Source organism: Marmota marmota, unplaced genomic scaffold (genome assembly GCF_001458135.2).
Source record: "Marmota marmota marmota unplaced genomic scaffold, marMar, whole genome shotgun sequence".
NCBI lineage: Eukaryota > Metazoa > Chordata > Mammalia > Rodentia > Sciuridae > Marmota > Marmota marmota.
In genome coordinates this window covers 10,928,295-10,950,487 of record NW_025999991.1, presented here as the reverse complement: position 1 = coordinate 10,950,487, position 22,193 = coordinate 10,928,295, and the positions used below count along the sequence as shown (strand labels likewise).

The 22,193-nt window shown below is 62.2% G+C and overlaps 1 protein-coding gene across 7 annotated transcripts in view; it reads right to left on the bottom strand.

Moving 5' to 3' along the window:
- Positions 1-22,193, bottom strand: part of Nfatc1 (nuclear factor of activated T cells 1) — a 99,237-nt gene that overhangs the window by 27,443 nt on the left and 49,601 nt on the right. For all 7 annotated transcript variants that reach the window (XM_048806678.1, XM_048806682.1, XM_048806680.1 and 4 more), the window contains 2 exons: positions 15,770-15,825; positions 12,439-12,571 (listed from right to left, as the gene is read on the bottom strand). In XM_048806678.1, coding sequence (XP_048662635.1) covers positions 12,439-12,571; positions 15,770-15,825 — 189 coding nt within the window. The remainder of the gene's footprint in view (positions 1-12,438; positions 12,572-15,769; positions 15,826-22,193) is intronic.

Genomic DNA, 22,193 nt, shown 5'->3' with positions numbered 1-22,193 from the left:
AACGCAGTCAGCGTGAGCGGGAAAGCTGCCTCCCGTCTCCACTCCTGTGCGGGAAGTGCAGACAGCTGGCTAGCAGGAGACAGGCCGCTCTGCCCCAGATCCAGAGCTGCGGGCTCTCTAGGCCCACAGAGGCTGTGGTGCAGGAAAGACGTGGCCTCTGGGGCTGGGCCCCAGTCCCAGCCACGGCCAGTGCGGGAGCCAGGTCTTCCCTGGTGCTGTGTGCCTCCACTTCCGCAGCCCAGTCGGGTGGGATGCGGGTGGCACGTGGGCAGAGAAGAGGCACCAGGCAGACCCAGCAGGGCCTGCTCTGCCCTCCCACTCTTGTCACGGCTGCAGTCTACTGGCCTCACCTCTTCTGCCATTCAGAAGAGCTGTCTAGATGGCCAGCTTACTCTGCAAGCGACCAGCAGGAGTGCGCTTCAGTGAGTAGGGCCATGGCTCCCGAGGCACTGTCCTGGGGCGCCCGCCACCTCTCGCCTCTTCACAGGCTGCGCACGTGGCTCTGGCAGAGGGTCGGCAACTGAGGCTCCCCGCCCCCGCCACCTGCAGGCCTGGGTGCCAGCCCTTGAGACAGGCTCCGGGCACCAAGCAGAGCACACGTGCCCCGCAGGCGGACCGGCTTCCTCCGCAAATGGAAGCACACCTACATTTTGAGAGAAAACTTGTGACCACGGTTTTGAGCCAGCGAGAACATGCATCTGCTCTGCACCATGGCGGGCAGTCTGCACCACAGCTATGAGCCACGCAGACGGACTTCCCGGCAGGAGCATCTTGCTGAGGGTGGCCCTGCCACAAGCCCCGTGGCTCTGCACGAGGCTCCCGGGTGCCGTGGCTCTGCCTCCAGCCCTGGAGGTGGTGGCTAGCTTCCTCCTGCCCATCCTCATTCCTTCAGGTCTTTTTTTAATATTTTTATTTTTTAGTGGTTGATAGACCTTGATTTATTTTAATGTGGTGCTGAGACTCGAACCCCGTGCCGCACACATGCCAGGCAGGGGTGCTACCCTGAGCCCCCAGCCCCAGGGCTTCAGATCCTTAAAGCACCCTCTTGTGCTCCGAGGGCAGGTGTGGGCTCTGCGGCCCTGGACTCAGGCAGGCCTGACTGCAGAAGGCAAAGCAGCAGGGGCGACCTCCTCGGCCTTCCTGGACCCGGCTGCAGCCCTGGTGCTGTCCTCCCGCCTGGCAGGCCTCGCTCCACTGAGGCTGCAGATGTCCCTCAGGGCCTCCGCTCTCCACCCGAGCCCAGGGATTCCAGACCTGCGCCCAGGGTGCTCCTGGGCCTAACCTGGGAGTGGGCTGAGGGCAGCCTCTGAGAGGGCAGGGAGGGCCGGACTTGTCCATTGGCCAAGTGGACACCCCAGTGGACCACGACCTTCCAGGAGAGGACGTGGCTCACCTGCCCCAGGCAGCCCGCTGCCTGTGCCACCCAGCACCAGGGGTTCTCTTTCCTTTCCTAAGGACATCGCCCACGAGGCCCTGGAAGTCAGGGTGCACCACACTGGAGTCCCTCAGAGAGCTGCCACCAGCCGCACTGTGACAGGGTGACGGGCCATATGCAGAGCAGTGGGTCAGTCACAGGACGACAGCAGGAGCCAGCCCCTAGCCATGCCCCCCGGGAGTCAGGGGGCTGTTGGTGCCTCCCTGCAGGGCCCACGTCGCCTATGATGAGGCTGTTCTGTGGCAGTGACCTGGAATCCCGAGCTGACGGCCGAGATGGCCCTGGACAGCAAGGCCTGGTAGTGCCTGGGCTGGGGAGCGGGCCTGGCCGCCCTGGAAGGAGCCCTCTCAGTCTCGGCCTGAGGCCGGACGTGGTGCAGCCCTGCTCCGTGGCTCCCCAGGGTGGGAGGCGGACGAACCCTCCTCAGGGATCCCATCAGCTTCTCACATGTACGTCGGGAGCCGTGCTCTCAGCCCCGACGGCGGGCGGACACTGGCTGCTCCTAGAGCCTCAGCTGAGGGAGGCACTGGGTGTGGGGTCCTGTGTGACACCGCGGGCCAGGAGCTTTCCCTGGGAGGGTCTGAGGCCACGGCCACGGCCCTCTCCCCAGGCCTGCTCCTGTGCAGGTCCCAGGACGGCTGTGTGTGAGGGAGGGCCTGCGGCACCTGCCCTGAGGACACGTCCTTGTGCTTGGGAGCACAGCACTGGGCACTGGGAAGTCACACTTGTGATCCCAGCCGTGGCCTGAGGAGCTGCGAGGGTCCTAGCAGTCTGGAACCCCGAAGCCCATGCGAGGCAGGTGGACACACAGGACACAAATTCATCTCAGAGCCCACCTCCCTCCCCACGGTTCCGCAGGGGAGGCTGCCTCTCAGGAACTGCCCCAGCCAGAATCGCTCCAGCTGGTTAAAGATGTTGTGAATCCAGCCCCGGCGTGCGGTGGGAGGAAGTCAGGCCCAGAGAGGCACCTGGGAGGCAGTGTGCGGCCCAGCCAGCTCTGAGAACCGACGCTGGCCTGGAAGGGACATGCTGTCACTTGAAAGGCCAGGTGAACGAGCAGCCAGCCATTTAAGACGCCCCTGTGAAAGGCCAGCGTCCACGGCCAAGGTCCAATTCTATACTGGCGACTCCCAGAGCTCAGGATCCTAAAATGGTGTGTCTGGAAGGCTACGTTAGTGCCCTTCTGGGTCCTCTCCGCTGCACTGTGCTCTGAGCCAGGTGCCCCCAGCCCTCCTTGCCTGGGAAAGCTCTGCCGACTGCCCTGGAGGACACGATGGTGGAGCCCCAACACAGCTGCCCCATGAAAGCTGGCAGACGTAATTCATCTGCCACACAGGGACAGTGACAGCAAGCAGAGGCTGGACCTGGGCCAGCCACCAGAGGCCAGAGAGGCCAGGCGGGGAGTAGGCAGGGTGCCGCCCCCAGGCCCTTCGAGCTGTTGTTCATGCCTGTTTAGGAGGCCTGCGGCCGGGCGCTAACTCCTGCCTCTCTCCAAGTGCCTGGGTTCTTGCTGGAGAAGCCTCGTGGTGACTGGGCCGTCTGGGCACCCGGCGGTGGTGCAGGGACTCCAGGCCTCTGGCTCTGAGGCTGCAGAGTGGACAGGGAAGGAGGTCTTGGGCTGGGCCTATCTCGCCTTCCTCCCTCCTCAGCACAGGGCTGGAAGCCACAGGCTCCCCCCTCCAGCCCTGCACTTACCCAGTGGTCCCTGCTGCTCTCTGGGGCTGTGGCGTGCCCTCACGCTGAGGAGAGATGGGGCAGAGGCTTGGAACCATGTCACGAGAGGTGCCTTCCAGCCGAGCTTTGAGTGGGTGCCACCAGACGGGCTGCCCGCGGGCCCAGCATGCCTGCCCCCTGTAGCCGGTGAGGCCCCGCCCTGGCTGGGAACCACGTGCCCTCCACCTCTCTCAGCCTGGCTGCCGTCGTGGTGCCCACTGGGCACTGCAGCTGGAGCAGTTTCCCAGCATCTGGGGCCATGCCTACAGGGGAGCCTCGTCTTGGAAGGTGCTGGTGCCTGGGCCTTTGCTCTTTGGGCTGCTACCGGCGTCTCCTCCAGGCTACCCTTCTGAGGTCCCACGTCCCCAAGGGAAGCAGCGGGGTGGTGCCGGAGGAGGGCCATCAGTCCCTTGCACCCAGGGGAGGCGGCTTAGGTGGACAGCCACGAGGTCAGGTCTTCCCAGCAGAACTGAAGAGGCCTGCAGGCTAAGTGTCCTTGCAAGGTGCTGCTGTCCACATGTGGGCTTCTGAGATAGCCAGAGCCACACAGGAAGGTGCCTCCTGTCTCCCATTGGAAAGAACATGTCTTGCGCGGAAGCCCCGGAGTCTGGTCCTGCCCGTCCTCTGCTGATCCACGTGGAGGGAGTATCCTCACTGACCAGTGCTGTGCTCCTGCAGGCTCCGGCCCACTGGGCTGTGGGGTTGTGGTCCTGGGATCCAGTGTGGCCTGACTCAGCAGGCGAGACCAGCCACCCGGAGAAATACCACATTGCCTGGTGGCGAGTTTGTGACCTGGATTCATCACAGAGAGTGGAGGCGTGAAAGAGGGATGCGGGTCCTGAAGTGGCCATTGCTCACTAGGCGTGCTCACGGAGAAGCCGGGCTCTTGGTGTCTGCGGCCACAGAGCCCTTGGACTCCACACAGCCAAGTGCCATGGGCACAGCTGAGCACTGTGCGAGGAATCTCTCGGCTTGGGTCCCCAGCCTGCCTGTCATGGCTCTCGTGTGGCACTCAAGTCCTGCCTCTGGCCAGTGTTCTGTAGCTACAGGGCTCTCCCAGGGAAGCTCAGAGCTGGATCCCTGATCCCTCCCACCCTAGCCTGGGATGGCTTCAGTGGCAGGTGACAGTGTCATGAGAGGTGCCCTTCCTGGCCCCCTGGCAGCCCCTATGGGCCAAAGGGCATTCTGAAACATTCCTGAGCCCGTGGGCAGGGTGCCCCCCAGTGAGTCCACCTCCTAGTCCTGTTGTCAGTGGCTGGGCCCTCGGGCCAGGCAGAGCTGGGGCTGGCACAGAGCAGCTGTGTTCCCAAGGCCCAGCAAGCATTCCCGTGTGGTCTCCCTTGGCTGCCCTGCTGGGTCCATGTGCCCTTGGGGCTCTCAGACTGAGCCCTGCCATACCACCCTGGAGCCAGTGCGAACACGTTCCTGCTGGCCGGGCTGGGCCTGGGGTGGACAGAGTTCCTGCCCGCCCGCTTGGCCATAGGCCCTCCTGCAGTCACCCAGAAAGTACCCTGGAAGCAGCTAGACCTGCCCAGCCCAGCCCAGGTCTCCTCCTGCCTGGCCTGGGGTGGGGGTGACGGTCCACAAACACCCATTTTAACAGGTGACAGAATGGGGGGCTGGAGGACCCCTAATGGGACCCAGGAGCAGAAATGAAGGCTCAGACTCGCAGTTTGGCTTTGAACCCCAAGAGTCCTGTCTATGAAAGAGTCAGTGGCCAGGGCCCCTGCAGCGGGCCACTGGCAAGGGTGGGTGACCTCCCAGGGAAGTTCAGGTGCCACCCGAACCCCAGGCTGTCTTCCCTGAGCTCCTTCCCCGGGCAGGGGCTTGGGGCTGGGCCTCTTGCAGGGTTGTGCACGTGACTTTGGGCCCCTTTCCTGCTGTCCCCTCATGTCCTGATGGTGCGCAGCCTCCCTCTGTGTGCACGGAGCTGTACGAGCCCTTGCAGAGGGCTCTGCCCCTCAGCCCCCCAGGACACACTGGGGGCTCTGTGCAGGCAAACCCACCTTCCCCTGGGAAACACCAGTTTGGGGTTGGCTCCACTGAGTGCCAGCACCTAGCAAATCCTAGTGTTTTATTTGGAAAATTAAGCTGTCTCTAAATAAATGTGAGAGGCTGGACTCCCTGGTGAGCAACACTTCGTGGACAGTTGCCCCACCTCCTTACCACCCACCCGGGAGGCCCGGCATCTGACCCCGGCAGACAGCCCGGATGCAGAGAGGCCGCCCTGCAGATGCCATGGGGGACAGCGCTCTCACCAGCCTGCCCTCGGGCCCGCTATGCTGAAGCACGCGTGGTGCTGTGTGGGGCTGCCTGCCGAGCCAGGGCCCCAGGCCCCCGGGCACCACCAGGCCACCTCTCGGCTTGTTCCGTCCCGCCCTCAGTTTCCCAGACCTGCCAAGGCAGTGGGAGTGAAGAGGAACGTGCCCCTCCCCTAGAGACTGGTTGGCGTCAGCACCCACTCCCAGACCCCCCTGGAGAAGGTGGACAAACGCAGGACCCTGGGAGCTAGAGGGGGCTTCCCATGGGCATTAAAGCCCACCCCACAGAGACTGTATTAGAGACAGGGCTGTTCGTTGGTGGAGTGCCGATGGCTGTCCTGCAGGTGGCCCTTGTCTCCCAGGCCAGCAGCACAGAGAGGACACACTGCTGTCCTCAGGAATCTGCCCTGCGAGGGCCCAGTGGCGTCCTGTCTAGGACCCCATAGCTCCAGGGCTGAGTGTCACAAGCCCTGTTTAAGCCCCAGGCTTGGAATGAGTGACAAGGTGGCCGAGGCCTGCCTGGGTGTGCTGGGCACAGGAAGGCACTGTCCCCTCGAGTCCCCCTTAGTCCCCTTGCTGTACGCCCACATTCCAAGTGGCCATGAGTGTCTCAGCTGGGTTTCCCACCACAGAGGTTCTGCGGTGCAGAACCCACAGGGCCATGCAAAGGCCAAGCCCCAGAGGACAGACCAGACTGCTCCGGTTGGCTGCAGGACATCGAGCCCCAACACCCATGAACAGCGAGGCCCAGCCTTGACTGACACACAAGGTCACACTCCCTGCAGCCGAGGCGTCGGCGCTCCCAGGCAGGCTGCCCGCACAGGGAGCTGGGTTCTGCGGTGCCGAGTTCGTCTCTCCTCCGCGGGGAACATGGCTGCTCTTCCCCGCGGAGGCGGCTCCCAGGGTGTTGAGGAAGGTCCAGCTCTGGGGTCATGGGGAAGTTCATGTCCCAACTGTGCACACACAAGCCTATGGCCGAACTCCCTGGTCTCCCGGATCCTGCCCAGGCCCAGCAGCAGAGAGGGCTCAGAGACTCGCCACATCACCAAGCGTCAGTCGAGGTGAGGTAGCCAGGCCCAGCCCAGGCCCAGAATGAGGGGCAGTGTTTTCTGGTGTGTGGGTGCCAGCCCACGGTCACAGGTGTGGAGGAGCTGCTGCCAATCAAACAGCGATCTGACAATCCTAGTTAGACCCACGGCAGAGGACGGTCGGAGCAGACCACACCAGCCAAAATACACAGGCCCGGCCTCGCCCAGGAATTGGAGAGCTGCACCCTGCTCCCGGACGTGACGCCCCCCCCCCCCCCGGGGCTGGCTTCCAGGCAGCGTGGGCCCAGAGCCTGAGACGGGGCCGGAGGATAAGGATCGGCAGGCGGCCTGGCTCTGCTGGCCACCTGGGACCTGTCTGGGAGGCAGGCTGCCGTCTGGGCGTGGGGTGGCAGGTGGAGACCCCTGCCCACCCCCCTCCCTGGGAGTCCACCCTGCTCGGGAGTCTGGTCGGCACTGGCTCACCCTGCTTGTATTGGGTGGTCCACATCCCCACCCTTCACTCGCTGGCCTGCTCCGCAAGGGCCCTAGCCTCCCTGTCCCAGCCGTCCCCACTCAGTGCACTCCATGGCTCCTGCCAGCAACCTCCCTCGGGTCCTCAGTTTCTCCGGGGGCAGTTCTCTGCCTTCAGGCATCTCCCCGGTCTAGAATGCAAGGTGCTAGCCAGGTGTGCGAGCAGTCATCTGCACTTCTGAGGTGGTCACCATGTCCATGCCTGTGCTGTTGGGCAGGCCTGACCTCCTTCTAACACCGGGGCCTCCTGGGAGAGCCCTCCATAGGTGAGAAGGGGCCAGAGCCCTGGGAGTGTGGGGAGGGAGGCAGGGACCCTCTTCCCCTGGGGCATGGAAAGCTGGGTCAGGCTGCGCAGGCCATGGAGGCTCAGCTCCCACAGGGCTGAGCTGGCTCAGCAAGAATGTTCCGGAGTGTCCACAGGACCAGCCCACTCCTGAGCATGGTGGCCCCAGAGCACACGGCTGACCCCAAGGCCTTTGGGAGTCGAGGGCATCATCACCCACAGGGCCTGGAGCTGGGGGCAGCTGCCCTTGGGGATGCCTCCTGGGGAAGGTTTTCTGCTTTCAGAGGACAAGGCTGGGACACCTGGGTTCCCAGAATCAACACTCCTGGGCACGTGGTCACACACGGCCCAGGAGATGGGGAATGTGGGCAGAGGGCCCGTGTCACTTATCAAGTGGGTTCAGCCATGAAGGGGAGGCCCCGGCTTCTAGCCCGGGCCTGGTGACATGTCCTCTACAACCTCTGGTCCCTCACAGAGGAGGTGGCCATGCTGACACCAGAATGGCCACGGGTTCTGGTGCGGCAGTTCACATGGGCTGCACGGGCCCTAGGCGGATGGGAGGGCATCCCAGGGCTGCCTGGATAACCTCTGCCCCGAGGCGTCCTGGGAGCAGCCAGGTCAGCACAGAAAGGCCTCGACGCTCTGGGCAGATAGGTCTGTCTCCAAAGCTTGACAAGTGGGCTCCAGGCCTGGAGGCCATGGGGTTGGCTGTCGAGCAAAGAGGCAGCTGTCACCTGGGAGTCACAGAGCACATGGCTTTGTCTCAGAGAAGAGGCTGGGTAACAAGGGTCTGGAGGCCCAGTCCAGCAGGTCTGAGGAGGGCCTGGCTTGATCCCCACATGCATGACCCAACTAGTGCCCAGTGGCTGCCCAGCTGTGAAAGGTTTTGATGCCAGGAAGGCATTTGTGTGGATGTTGGAGTATCTGCAGGCCAGCCACCGTCAAGGCCGGAGGTCACTCACTCCAGGCCCAGGTGAGGGCGAGGAACCAGGGGCTGTGTCTGGCACCAAGGGTCCAAGGTGCCTGGCAGCGCACAGACCGAGAGGCGGCCAAGGGCAGTGAAGACCTCACTTCCTCCCAGGGCGGCTGGACGCGTAGTGGAAGTCACAAGCGTCGATCCTGGTTTCATGGGGGGACTTGTCTGGGTCGGACTGACTTGCAGTGGACTTGGGAGACACACGGGAAAGTTCAGTGGAAAGGTGAGACCAGACGGCTCTGAAGGGACGTGGGGCCGAGAGGGTGTGTGGTGGGCCCGTCTGCCTGCTAGCCACTGCCGAGCCAGCTTTGCCCACACCCCGATCCCTCCCCACAGTGGCCAGGGCCCCAGCACGTCCCAGGCTGAGCCCCAGGCAGGCGCAGGCGGCTCCTCCCAGCCCGGTCTTCATCACCACCATGAAGCAGGTGGCCTCAGCCAGCCCCCTGACTCGGCCAACTGCCGTCTGGGTGGCACTGGCAAAGACAAGCCCCGGAACTGGCGCTGGGCAGCTGGTGGGCAGCAGCCTGGTGTCCGTGACAGCTCGCAGCCCCAGTGGCCCTCACTGGGAGAGCAGAAAGGCTGTAGAACCTGGCTGCGTAGCCCACCCCAGCCACCCTGCCGACACCCCCTGGCACTACTGTCATTTCTGATTGAAGAAGGCAGACAAGAAACCCAGGAAACGGATTTCTTCTCCCCCAAGGCAGAACCAGCTCTAGCCTTAGGTCCCCTTGCAGGACCAGAGGCTTGTTAGTGACCACGCAGGTCAGGAATGGGGCTCAATCCTCCAGTGCGCTCAGGTCCACCCTCCACAGGGAGGGCTGGAACCCGGGGGTGAGGAGCCTGAGGTCCAGAGCCTATCTTCCCTGGTGGCTGCACCGACTGGGCTCTTCTGTCACGGTTGTTTCTCCGCCCCACAGTCACACGCGTGCCCAGTCACCAGGAGACCCTCTGCAGGGCTGCCTGTTTCCTTGGAGTTCTGGCCACACAGAGGGCCCCCGACAAAGGCAGAGGACAGGGGCCCAGAGGCAGGCGCTCCTGGGGGCTGAGGTGGGCGCCTAGCTGCACGTGGGAGCCCAGGTGGAGGGGCTGTCCCTTGCGGCACTTTCCAGCAAACGAGTACCACGCTTTCAGGTGGGAGGAACAGTCTCAAAGATCCACGATGCTGCTATTTATTTCTCATTTTAAACAAGTACTCTGCCCCTGGACCATGGCAGGACACTCCAGCGGGAGCCAGGGCCATGTGGATGCCCATGTGGGAGCCACCAGAGATGTCCCTCTGCCTTGAGATTGCAGCTCTGGTGTCCTCTCTGCTTCCGACTGGAGAGTTGGAACAGCAGCACAGACCCATGGCCACACCTGCCCATCCATCCTGTGGGTCATCCCGGCAACCACCACTGGACAGAAGGAGCGCACTTTCCTTTCAGCCACACAGAAGCAGTGACGTTGGAGGACTCGGGAAGCCGCTTCGTGCCCACGCGAGCTCGCAGCCCTCTCCGGCTGCGCCCGTGTTTTGCCACCTGCGCTCGATGGCCATCCCAGGGAGGCCTGGGCTGAGGGCAGGGACTCCAGCCGGCTGGGCACATTCCCCTCCTGGCGTCTCACATTGGCGTGGAACTCCTCCGCTACACGCTGGCCCCACAGAGGGCGAGGGGGCCGGCTGTCCTTCCGGGCCCACCTCGATGGCAGTGGGCAGCGGCTCAGTCAAGAGACCAGCAAGGCCAGCAGCTGTGCAGGCGGGCAAAGAGCTGCTGGGCTTTCCTCTGCTGCCGAGTCTCCAGAGAAGATGTCGGCTCGAACTGAGCAGAAGCTGGTGGCCCCGGGCTGCCCCGTCCTCCCCAAAGGACACAGCTCCCTTTACCATCCTCCCCACAGGGACACAGCTCTCCATCAGGGCTCATGGAGAGTGGGAGAGACAGGCGGTGTCTGACGCAGCCCGGAGGGCACACTCTCGTGTCCTGACCTTAAAAGGGAAACTGGAGATGCCCTCCACACACTGCGTGGGGGACGAACCTCACGGGGTGTGAAGGGACGTGTGTCCGTGTCTCACACCCCTCCACAGCACGTTCTGTGGCTGGAGGAAGAACTGCCTGTTAGCAGAGACTAGGAGAGCAGTGGACGAGAGGCCCGTGGGGACCAGACAGCATCAGCAGCAGAGGGTCAGGACCAAGCGCCTCCGGGTCAGTGGGCACCTCCAAGCTAAAGCCTCGACTGCCTGCGGCAGAGCCTCCTCCTGCGCAGGATGAGCCTCGAGTTTGCAGCTGCCAGCGGGGCAGAGCGCGAGCAGCCCTAGCCTAACGCCCGGGTGGGACCCCAGCACCAGTGCCAGGGCAAGGCCACCCTCCAAGGCCCCCGCCCAGCCCCACAGCGGCTGGAGGCCTGAGACGGTAGACAGGACGCTGGACACAGGGGCTCCAGTTCTCCATCTGCTCGTTTATTAGTTCAAGAAGCACAGATGACAGCCAGCCACACCAGGCACTGGGCGCTGCTGGGGACCGAGGCTCTCTAAAGTGGCTGACAGTCTGACGGTGCGGGAACACTGTCAGAGCCCCTGAGACCAGGCTGGGGCCAAAGGCTACCTGGGGGCTCCACAGTATGGGAGGCAAATGTCCAGGAGAGTAGGGCGGAGGAGGCTGAAGAGAGGCCAGGAGCCAGTGGTGGAGGAATTTGCTGCAGAGGGGCCTTGGGACAGGCCGTGGGCAGGGCAGGCCATGGCAGGAGGCCTGTGGGATGTCAGCGTGGAGCGTGAGAGGCGGAGCAGGGGGCACATGGGTGGGGCCTCGGCCGGCTGAGCTGGGGCAGCCCACCCTGTGAGGTTCGGCTGTGGAGCTCCTGGGCCTCCGTGGGGGGCTCGCACTGTGCCCCAGGCCTGTGCTGCGGGAGGGCCTCTCTGTGCTCCAACAGCTCCTGCAGCACCCGCAAGCAGGAGGGGAACAGGCTTGTTCTACGCTGCCACCGTTGTCTATTCTCCTGGAGAGGCCCATATTTTCCTTAAGATATTCAATTTTTGGTCAACCATGCCTGAAGTTTAATTAGGACACAATCACTACACTTTCACAAAAAGACTGCTTTCTGTTGTGTGCTCTATCACGCGTTGCCCAAGATGGGTCCAGATGTGTGAAGTGGGGCGGAGGAGCCGCCGCCATGGTGGAGATCAGCACAGACCTGCAGCACCGTGCTCCTGCCTGGCAACGCAACCACACGTCACCAAGCCCAAGCGGCACTTCTGGGACTGGCACTACGAATGCCACCAGATTAGTACCAACTGGGACATTCTGGGCCTCTCACATTTAGAGGGAACTGAAACATTCAAAGTAATCTGGATCTTACTAAGATCACAATGTGGCTGCACTTGCAGACAGTTTCTAGCATACAACTTCCCTCTGAAATTATACGAATCGCTCAGGCTTTTCTTTTAAAAAGCAACAATATAAAAGGATGTTTACCCCGAAATACGATACACCTGAGGATGAGTTTGTGCTCTCTGAACACACCCAGGCAGCCCAAGCAGCGACTTGGGCCACACAGAAAGTCCCAGGCTATCCTGGGTCACACCTTTCTTTTCTACTAGTTTAGGGAGTGAGATGACAAACAGTGGGTTGTTTTTTTTTTTTTTTGCTAAGATAGCACCCTAAGATGTCGAGAAGATAAGCTGATTTGGGGAGGAAAGGAGCAATCCCCACGTGCATGAAGGGACAGTCAGACTGGGCAGAGGCACTAACTGGGGAAGCCTCCTGCCACTGGGAGATGCCACTGGGCAGCGGGACGAGCCACGGGGAGTGCCACAGGAGCACAGGACCGCTTAGCTCCTTGCAGCTGCCTCACGTGCTGGCCTCGTGTGGAGCAGAGGGTTTGCTTCTGAAGTCCCCTGCCAAGTGGCTGCACCTCTCTGCTGTCCCCCCTTATGGATCTGAGGGTGTGCATCCCCAAGACCACCTCAGCCTCTGAGTGCCGAAGAGCCCTGCCTTCCCGTCGTGTGTTCCAAGAGATATGCAAAATGAGCAGCATTGTCCCAGAATGCTCCAGTGACCAAGGAGCCCACCGCAGCTCTCCTGGCCTCTGCAGGGACAGTGACTTGTCCTGCTCACAGATACACATGGCCGAACATGTCCACACAGCCCGCGTCTGCACAGCAACATCCTCTCACAGCGTCTTTTAGACAAAGCACCCCCTCTGCTCATGCTCGGCACTTAAGGTCAGAAAGGCAGCGTTACCGTGGGCAGGAAGGTAGGTGAAGTGCTGGTACTGGCTTCGCTTTCTCTTCCCGTTGCAGACGTAGAAACTGACTTGGACGGGGCTGCTTATTCTCTGGTTGCGGAAAGGTGGAATCTCGACCACCAGCGAGTTCTAGCGAGAACATGGCAAAGAGGAAGCAGATCATTAGACCCTCAAGTAGAAAGGCATCGCCCCAAACCGCCCTGCGGCTCCTCGGCCGGCTGAGACTCCAGCTCGAGTCCCACCAACGGTTTCTAGCATACAACCACCCCTCTGCCCAGAGAGCCTCAGTCGCAGCGGCCTCTGCACACGCGGCCTGTGTGTTGGAGCAAACCGGACCCCTCGCTCACCACAGGAGGCTGACTTCCTGGAGGTCTAGAACCTGGGTGATCCTGGTGGAACTGGGCACCTAGCCCAAGAGTGAAACCCGCAGGGTGTGTGGTGAGCACCTGCCAAGGAGAGAGGCTGCTTCTGGGTGGCGAGGGGTCTTCAGCAGACCCTCTGGCTGTGCTGGCCCTAACACTCAGGGTCAGTGACCTTCAGACGAGATCACCACCATCTGTCAACTGGCGGGAGTCACCTTTCCTCCTGGTGGTACAGCCCCTGCCATGTGACAAGTGAAGCAGGGAAGGGGGCATGCTGGCTGGGGCCACCATCTTGGGGACAGCTCACCCAAGCTAAAGGGCACAGAGTGGCATGCAGCCCAGGGACAGGTCAGAGCACAGGCAGGAGTACAGGGCAGTTTGGTGATTTGGGCTTTATTTTTTGTTCTTAAATAAACATCCACCACCTTTTCACAGAAATGGTGCTCCTCCAAGGGCCGGTCTAGGAAGCCGGCCATGGGTGGGGCTCTGGGTGGGGCACTGGGTGGGGCACTGGGTGGGGCGAGCAGCCGGCCCAGTCCCAGCCTGAGGGGCTGCAGAAGCTCGAGGTGCCGAGGAGGCCGGGTCTGCAGGGCCTGGCCAGGCCTCCTTCTGTGTCTCATCATGTGGTTTAGGTTAACAATCGGGGGGACAGGTCAAGGAAGCCCAGTGCATCACTCCTCGTGGGAAAGTAATTGTAGAAAATCAGTCATCACAAGATTGATTGAGTCGTGTTCATAAGTCATGAACGTCAGGACGAGCTGCTGGTCCAGCTCTCCTGTTACAGAGGAACAACTGAAGCAGCCATGCCGGCCTGGACCCTCAGGCGGCAGGATGTCCCCGCCTGGCCTCAGCCCCGGGGCCCACAGTGGCTCCAAGCGGACTGTGGAGGTTGTTTTATGAACTTCATCCATTGGGGGGAAGCAAGAGGCGTGTGGTTCTGCTCTGCCTGGGCACTCTGTCCCCTCATCAAGGACCACCTGGGAGAGACAGAGCCACCTGAAGAGGAGGGGGGGAGCCGGGGCATGTGCTTGGGCCCAGCAGGACGCCCTCTTGCACCACGCAGCCTGGCCTGCCTGGTCCGGCCTCCTGGCTGAGGAGGTGCTGCTCTAGGTCTCATTTGTACAAGGAGGACTTGGAGAAGAGAGGGCCTGTGGCACTGCTGCCCGCACACAGCTGGTGCTCAACCGCAGTGGCCTCCTGTCCATGGTGGAAGAAGCACACCCTCAGAGGACAAGAACGACAAGAAGAGACCAGAAGGAAACTTCCTACCCAGGCCACGGCGGGGAGGAGGCAGGGCTGGGCCGTCCTGGGTGGCACAGCTGCAGCTCACGCCTCCGACAGACAGGCCCTCAACAAGGACGGAGAGGGGACAGGTGACCCGGGAAAGAACCAGCTACGCAGGGCACAGCACCCCCGGTGGTCTGCTTTGGAAAGACGGGCTCTGTTGAGAGTGGTGCTCAGCAGTGGACAGGAAGCAGCTCCAGCTGGGTACACAGCACACACAGGTGTGCGCGCCCTGCCTCCTTGGCTCCTCCGCAGGGGCTCCTCGGGTGGCCCATGAGTGGACACTGGCTCCAAAGGGGGCCTGCATCACCAGGACAAGGCTCCCCTGTGCCAGGGAGGACCTTCCCTTTGCAACCCAGGAAAGGTTCCCGGGAGTGATCAGCACCAGGAAGGGGTTCATGCTGTGCAGTGGAAGACCATCATTCTGACACAGTGACCTGTAAGCTGGGCCCACGCACATGGGCAGCCAGGGCACCTCGCCAGGACGAGGTCTGCCAGGCACACCACCCGAGTGTCCCTGTTCAGTGACATCAGCTGTCCAGTGTCCAGAGACAGCCCACGAGGACCAAGCCCTTCACCTAATGACATTTCTGAATAATCTGATGTCCATTTACACACTCGGGAGGCAGGCCAAGCCCACCCGGCCCCCTGGGCATGGAAAAGCCATCAGGCACGACAGTGGCCAGGGCAGTGAGCTATAGAGCTTGGGAGGCCTTTGGACATCTTCCAACTCTGCTTGCTGGGCCTGATGTGTTTCAAATTCCCCTAGGACTCAGCAGAACGCACTGTTCACTGGCAGGTGCTGATGAACTGCATGAAAACTCATTTTCAACATCAGTGGTCTATACGCCAGCTCAGACCAGACCAGGAAGAGGTGCAGGGTGAAGGCAGAGGGCTGGGGGTGCCACACCAGCATCAAGCTGGAGGGTGGCCTCAACTGCAGACCAAAGCCAGCCCCAAGACGCACCTCGGAGAAGCAGTAACCGCTCACGGGCAACTGCCTTGTGCCTGTGGCCCACAGTGAAGAGGGGGGAGTGGGCAGATGACGCGTGTGGCCGCAGGTTGGAAATGGACTGGTGACATCAGCCACAGACCACACCACACCACGCACTGACCACAGCTGTGGCACGTGCATCTTCACTGGCCTGTCTGCAAATCCACTGAGTAGATCCGGGCAGTCTGCTTAGGGCTGCTCTCCAGGCTGAGTGGAGCTCAACACAAGAGGGTGCTGAGCACCAGGGTGCTCTCTGGAGAGGTGGCAAGTCACTGCCAAGCTCACATGCCACGGGCTGCCAGCACATATGGGCAGGGCTGGCGCCCCGTGGGAGGCTCGGAACACCCGTCTCCCAGGACAGCACTGGTGTGACAGTGCTGTGGGCACAAGGAGGCGGGACTCGAGTCGCCATTCTCTTGTGAGGTGCCCCTCCTGGGAGCCTCAGAGCCTGTCCACCTGACTCAGGAGCAGGCTCCCACGTGAGGCGCCTCGGGCCGTCCAGCCTAGGGTCTTGTGGTCACTGCTACTGTCCTAACTGTGTCTGGTATTTTGCATGCAGTAGCACTTGTTCTCACCAGTGTTTGCTGTTTTATTACTGCTTCTGTTTATTGTTTGAGTTGCTTTATTTTAATAAACAGGAACCGCAGCCTGTTGGGCCCTGCTGGAGGGGGACTGAGGGGTACTTACTGGTCTGCACAGGTCTCTGTCAGTCTTCGCTTCCATCTCCCAGACATGGTGGCCATCTGGAAGAAAGGACAGGAAGAGTCCTGTCACTTGAGAGTGGAAGCCTGTGCTGAGACCCCAGCAGCAGACGTCCCAGCCTAGGCTGGTCAAGGGCAGCATTCTGGGCACCGGGGGGTGGCTGGCCCTCACAGGGTGTGGCCTGCGGTGGCCTGGCCAAGGAGCTGGGCACCACGACGCTGAGGGAGCCACGCCACTGTGCCTGGGCTCCTTCCACCCTGGCCCCTGCCTGTGGCCCCTCAGCACTCAGCTCCATCAGGAAAGACTTTCTGTGCCCAGTGCTCCTCCAGAGCAGCCAAGCGGGGAAGCAGGTGACACTGCCAGCCTGGGAGCCCGCGTGTCCACTTGCCTACGACCCACCAGCCTCCCTAGGTTTTGGGGGCAGAATTTGGAGCCAGCCAGGCTCCATCCTCTGCTCAGAGGACCAACTGCAAATTAAGAAAAGCCTTTCTGTGAGGGCCTCCTGCACAGGGACCCAGAAATGCAAAACACATGGTATTTTTAACCTTACCCAGTGGCCGTTTGCATGTTTTAAAAAAAACAAAAGGCTCTGGAGGCTCAGTGAAAGGATGCATTGTTCTCAGCTGGCACGAGGTGTGGGCCCACTCAGGGGACGGTCTGCAGCTGGCAGGTGGTGTGTCTCCAGCCCCTTGACAGGCTCACTACCTGGGCTGGTCACCACGGGCTGACGACGTCCACCCCACAGAGGCCCCTTTTCCTCCCCAATGCTTTTCTTCTCCAAAATAAAGTCAGTTCCCAAGGTGAACTGTGATGGGCAACCTCCCTCAGCATGGCTTAGGCTCCATTTTCAAAGAAGAAAACGTGTATCTGTTACCAACCCTGCATGATTGATAGGATCTCCTCTTCCCTCAGTGCCAGGCAAAGCAGTGGGCGGAGGGTGGGGGCCAAGGATGGAGATGTGAGTCACCAGCGGCCCTGAGAACCTCCCAGCTGCACCAGGGCCCCCCCAGCCTTGGGGACGCCTGAGGCCCAGTTCAGATCCCCTACCAGACGCATCTGCTCAGGGATCACCACGGACCTGCAGCCGCCTCTCGGGCCGGGAAACCGGTGCTCCCACGGCTGCAGCCCCTGAAGCAGCAGCCCAAGAGCCTGGCGCACAAGCACCAGGGGCCCAGCCGCGTGTGCAGATGCCCCACGCAAGGCGCGTCAGACGGGCTCCTGCCCTTGGCTCCTGTGTGGCCAGATGCCACCCCTTTGCTCATCTCTGCAGACCTCCCCTTCATGGGACCAGGGCGTCACCTCCTTGGCACCTTTAAAGCAACTTGTGAGTCTTCTTGCAACACAGCCAAGTCTGCCCCAGAAGCGTGGGTGTGGCCACCTGTCTGCAGGGCCTGGCCCAAGCCGTGGCACAGTGGAGTTTCACCAGGAACCTTTTGAGGAGGTGCCAGCCTATGCTGGGAATGGGACTGCAGTGTAGGCAGGGATGTCGCACGTCACAAGCCCCAGGGGTAGATGCTGTTGCCTGGTCACCTCTGAGGACATCAGGGACCGCAGCGTGCCACTAGACTCCTGTGGCATGGCCGCCTGCTACAGTGGTGTGCTTTGCAGTTCAAACCTGTGGCAAATATCAGACAAAGTGCAGGTGTGGAGGTGGGTGCCGCAGTGCTGGGCACAAAGGAGAAATGGACACTTCCTGCTGTGCCATGCGGGCCTGTGGTGCCTGTCGTGTACCCACGGGGAGCCCCGTGGGCCACCATGCTGCCGGGCCCGTAGGACACCACAGGAGCAGGGCTTCCATGACACACCTGGGTCAGGTCACAAAACACGTCACGACAGCTCCTGGGAGCCACTGAGACGTAGCATCTTCAAAGACCGCAGGCTTCCCCTGGCCTTCCTGCCCACCCCAGGAGGCAGGTGGAACGCCACCTGGGCACTGCGCTCTGGGTGCCCGAGGCCCACAAGCGGCAGCGCACTGTGAGGGGACCTTGGCTCTCGAGTTTCTGAGGGATCGTGGACGGTCTTTCATAGGCAAACACGCCTGAGGCTAGAAACATGGGCATGGCGGAGTGTTTCCAGCACAGACAGAGGCTGAGGCAAGGTGGAGGCCCACACTCGTGTCTGGGACCATGAGGAGCCCCTCCACGTCGCCACCGCACTTCTGTGAAGCAGGCTGCTGCTGGGGGCAGCCGGGTGGGCTTTGTGCGCCAGGCTCCGGGGCAGGCCGGCGGAGGGCCTGGCTGCCTGGGTGGGTTCTGTGCTCCGCCTCATCTGCAGCTCCCTGGAGCCTCAGGAGGAAGCTGTGCCCGACTCCAGAAGCAAAAATGTTCCCCATCATTAGGGAATTCCCTGCAGCGTGAGTCACTGCCAGGCTTCCCCGCCACACCCGGGCCTGCGGGTTGGAGGCAGCTTCCACAGGCCACCGGACGCCTGCGCAGCCCAGAGGCCAGTCACACGCCAGGACCAGGAGCTGAGCCACTGTTTCCATGTGTGGAAGCGGCTGTGCGAGGCGCTGTCTCCAGTCCTGCTGGGGGGGGGGGCACGGCTGCCGCATGCTACAGCTCCCGTCAGCAGCCAGAGGAGAGGCCCCAGTGCCCGGCTCTGGGAGGGCCAGGGCCAACAGGCTGACCGGACAGAACTGAGCCACAGCACACATCAGGAGCCCGCCACCTGAGGGGCCTGGCCGCCTGGTTGGTCGATCTCCTTAGGTCCGTGGTCTGCCTCCTCAGCAGGACTCCAGAGAGGTGGCCCAGCCACTGCAGCAATCAGCCTGGCAGGCACTTGATGCCAAACTCGGAGTCAGCCTGTGGCCCGGCAGTGCACCCTGTGTGGGCCTGAGGAGGGACACACCTGTCCTCACGGGAACGCGCCACAGAGGTTCATCACCCAGGGTGCCCAGGGCCCTGGTGCCCACACCTGTGGAGCAGAGCAGCCACCCTGGCACTCGCCGGCCACGGGGAAGGGTGAAGCTCAGACACCTGCTTCAGCACGGACAGACCTGAAGACACTGCTGTGACAGCAGCCAGACACAGGCCTGCTTCCTGTGCAGAGCCCCGCGGCTGGGTGCCTTGGCACCGCAGCTCTGCCAAGGCCTGTGGTGAAGGCTTGCAGGAGGGCATGGGAAGAGGCGTGAGGCCGGCAGGAAGCCCCGGGAGCTGGGGGCCCAGGCTGGCTCTGGACTGGGACTGAACCCAGGGTGCTCTATCCAGGAGCTAGTCTTTATTTTGAGACAAACCCTCACTGAGTTGCTGAGGCTGGCCTGGAATTTGCCATCCTCCTGCCTCAGCCTCCCACGGAGCGGGGGTGACAGGCCTGGCCACTGTGCCTGGCTCAGGCTCACTCTCCATGACAACACTCACCGCTAACTGAGGTCCTGGAGATCCCTTCCAGATCACCCCCCCCATCCCAGCACCGCCCACATGGCCTCCCTGGGGACCAGCCTCCAGCATGTGCACCCTGGGGAGACCATGGCCATGCCCACAGCACAGCAGGCAGCGGTGTGGCTTCTTCTGGGTCAGGCCTACCGCTCAAGGTGCAGAAGCAGGGACCACATGATGCAGGGAGCCCAGCTCCTCCTGGCTGGGGACGCTGGGTGATTCCGTCCCGAGAGGGGGCCTGGGGCTGTGCAGCCAGGAGAAACAGGGCCCACGCCACGTACTGCCCAGCACAGTGATACTGGGTCTGTGCCAGCTGGGACCTGGGACGCAACTCCACTGGGTGGCAGAGTCCGGGGTCTGAAAGCCCAGGGCTACCCTCAGGGAGGCTCAGCTGTGCCCTGTGGAGCTATCCTGCTTGGGGAAGCTCCTCAAGGGAAGCCCCAGGTCCATTCGCCACCCAATGGTCACCATTTCAGGGGGGAGCAGCAGTCTGGGGTGGAGGGGGCAAGCTGAGCTGTCCATTCATGGTTAGCAGTCACAGTCTCTACTGCCCACCCTGCTCCCCACAGCTCTCTGCTCTGGGCTCTGACCTCCAAGGTCAGCCACAACGCACCAGAAGGCCAAGGCGCCCTGGAGTTTTGGGGCTCGGCCCCTGGGCTAGGGCTGGGAGGGCTGGCCTTAAGGCAGCTCCTGCTCTGCATAGGCCACGCTGTGGACAGGTTCACACTCCAGACCTCGAGTCCCTTTCTTCCTGAGCCTCTGCAGCACCAGCCACACGGAGGACCACAGGACAGTTCCTTGGCTCTGAGGCCAATGCAAGAAAAAGCCTGGGACGCATCCTATGGACACAGCCCTTCCTGGAGTCCCGCAGTGCGCAGCAGAGCTGTGGGGCATTGGCACCTGTGCTTAGGTGGCCACAGGCTGCAGGGACTGGGAGCTGCTCCCAGTGAGGCCCACACCAAGGTGAAAAGCAGAGACACAGATGTGCCCTCCCAATCCTGCCTTCCCTCCAACGGGCAGAGAAGCAGGAAGAGGGTGCTTTCCAAAGCCTCGAGGACACAGCAGATGCCTTGTGTCCACGCCTGGCGGTCGGAGACTAGGGAAGGTGGGGAGGGCCACTAGCATGTCCACTGCTGAGCACATGCAGTGTGAGGCCTCTCTTTTGACTTCCCCAGCTGCACGGAGGGCAGGGAGAGGTGGAGAGGTCCCCAAGGCAGAGCGGTCCTCAGGAGCCAAGCAGGTGCTCGGTCCCTCACACATGCACCCACACTCCGCCTCACTTTAACAGGTACCAGCACCCACGCAGGCACACGTCACAACACTCACACTCGCACAGCACCGACACTGCTCGCTTCCCAGGATGGCCTTGCGGGCACGCTCTTCTAGGCCTGTGCTTGAGCAGGTGCAGACTAGAGACGCCTGTCAGGGCCATGTGGCGTGGGCTGCTGTTTCCAGCTACTCGGTGACCTTGGGGAGCGGGCGAGACCCCACGGGACAGTCAGTCACAATTAACAAACGTGCTGAGATCTGTGATGAGTGAGAGCATGAGGCCCATCTGGTCCAGGTCCGGCCCTCTTGGGCACTGCCTGTCAGCTGCAGGAAGGTGGTGCTTCTTCCCTGTGTTATGCTCCTGGGCCAGCCAAGGAGCCACACTGGCCAGCCCGGCTCCCGGAGGGCAGTCCTTCCACTCCTTCCTCTGGAGCCGACCGGATGGCCTCTTGCACACACTCGCACGTGCAGGAGGGTGCACTTCCCTTCTTCTCTAGGCTCACCGTGGCACTAGGCACTCAAGGGCCCCGTGAGCCACCCCCTCCAGGGTCCTCCTTGGGTGTCCTGTGCCAGCAGGGGGGTGGGGACAGCTCCTGCAGGCTGCTTCCCACGACACCATGCCAAGCACAGGTGGGTGGACGAGGTCAAGAGTCACATCCTGACTGCAGGTCCCCACCTGTGCACCCACATGGCCTGTAGTCCCGCCTCCGTCCACCCCCACCAAGGCCTTCCATGGGACAGAAGAGGTAGGCCTGGGAAAGGCTGGGGCCCAGTCCTAGGGAGCACACCAGGGTGCCCCTCTCCTGGACAGACACTCAGGACACCAAAGAAGAGTGGTGCTGGCAACAACTGTTGGGGAGGACAGGGGTCAGGGCTCTCTGTTGGGTTGGAGTCAGGGCTCTATGTTAGTAAAGGGTCGGGTCTCTGTGGGCTTGGGGTGGGGTCTCTATTGGCTTGGGGTCGGGGCTCTCTGTTGGCTTAGGGTCTGGGCTCTATGTTGGTAAGGGGTCGGGGCTCTCTTTTGGGCTGGGGTCGGGGCTCTCTGTTGGCTTGGGGTCAGGGCTCTATGTTGGTAAGGGGTTGGGGCTCTCTGTTGGGCTGGGGTTGGGGCTCTCTGTTGGGCTGGGGTTGGGGCTCTATGTTGGTAAGGGGTTGGGGCTCTCTGTTGGGCTGGGGTCAGGGCTCTATGTTGGTAAGGGGTCAGGGCTCTCTGTTGGGCTGGGGTCGGGGCTCTATGTTGGTAAGGGGTCAGGGCTCTCTGTTGGCTTGGGGCTGGCACTTGACTCATGAGTTTTGCAGATGGTCAGGCTATATGGGTGTGGGCCTCAGTGGGAGCTCTGGGCAGAGGTCAGTGTGACGGATGTGGCTCCTCTGAGTGTCCACCCCCATGTCTCCCCTGGCCTTGTTGCAGTGAGGCCCTGGCTCTGGGCCTGAGCCCAGGAGGGTGGCGCCTCCTCTGTTGCGAGTCATGTTCTCGCCCTGTCAGATGTCGGCCCATCTGGAGGGCAGGCCCTGGGAGGAAGAGGCCAGTCGTCCTGGTCCCAGCTCACCTGCCCAGGTCATGGTGGCCACAGAGGTGACTGAGGCAGAACCACAGCTGAGCCCCGCCATTGCGGTCACCCGCAGATGAGGGGCTGTAGCAACCTGCCTGGGGAGGCCTTCACACAGCACAGCAGCCACAGGGGTCTGCGCCTGTCCCCAGAAGACCACGCAGATCAGGGGGTGGCTTTGCCAAGGGAGCAGCTCCTGGAGGTCTTGGGAGTCCT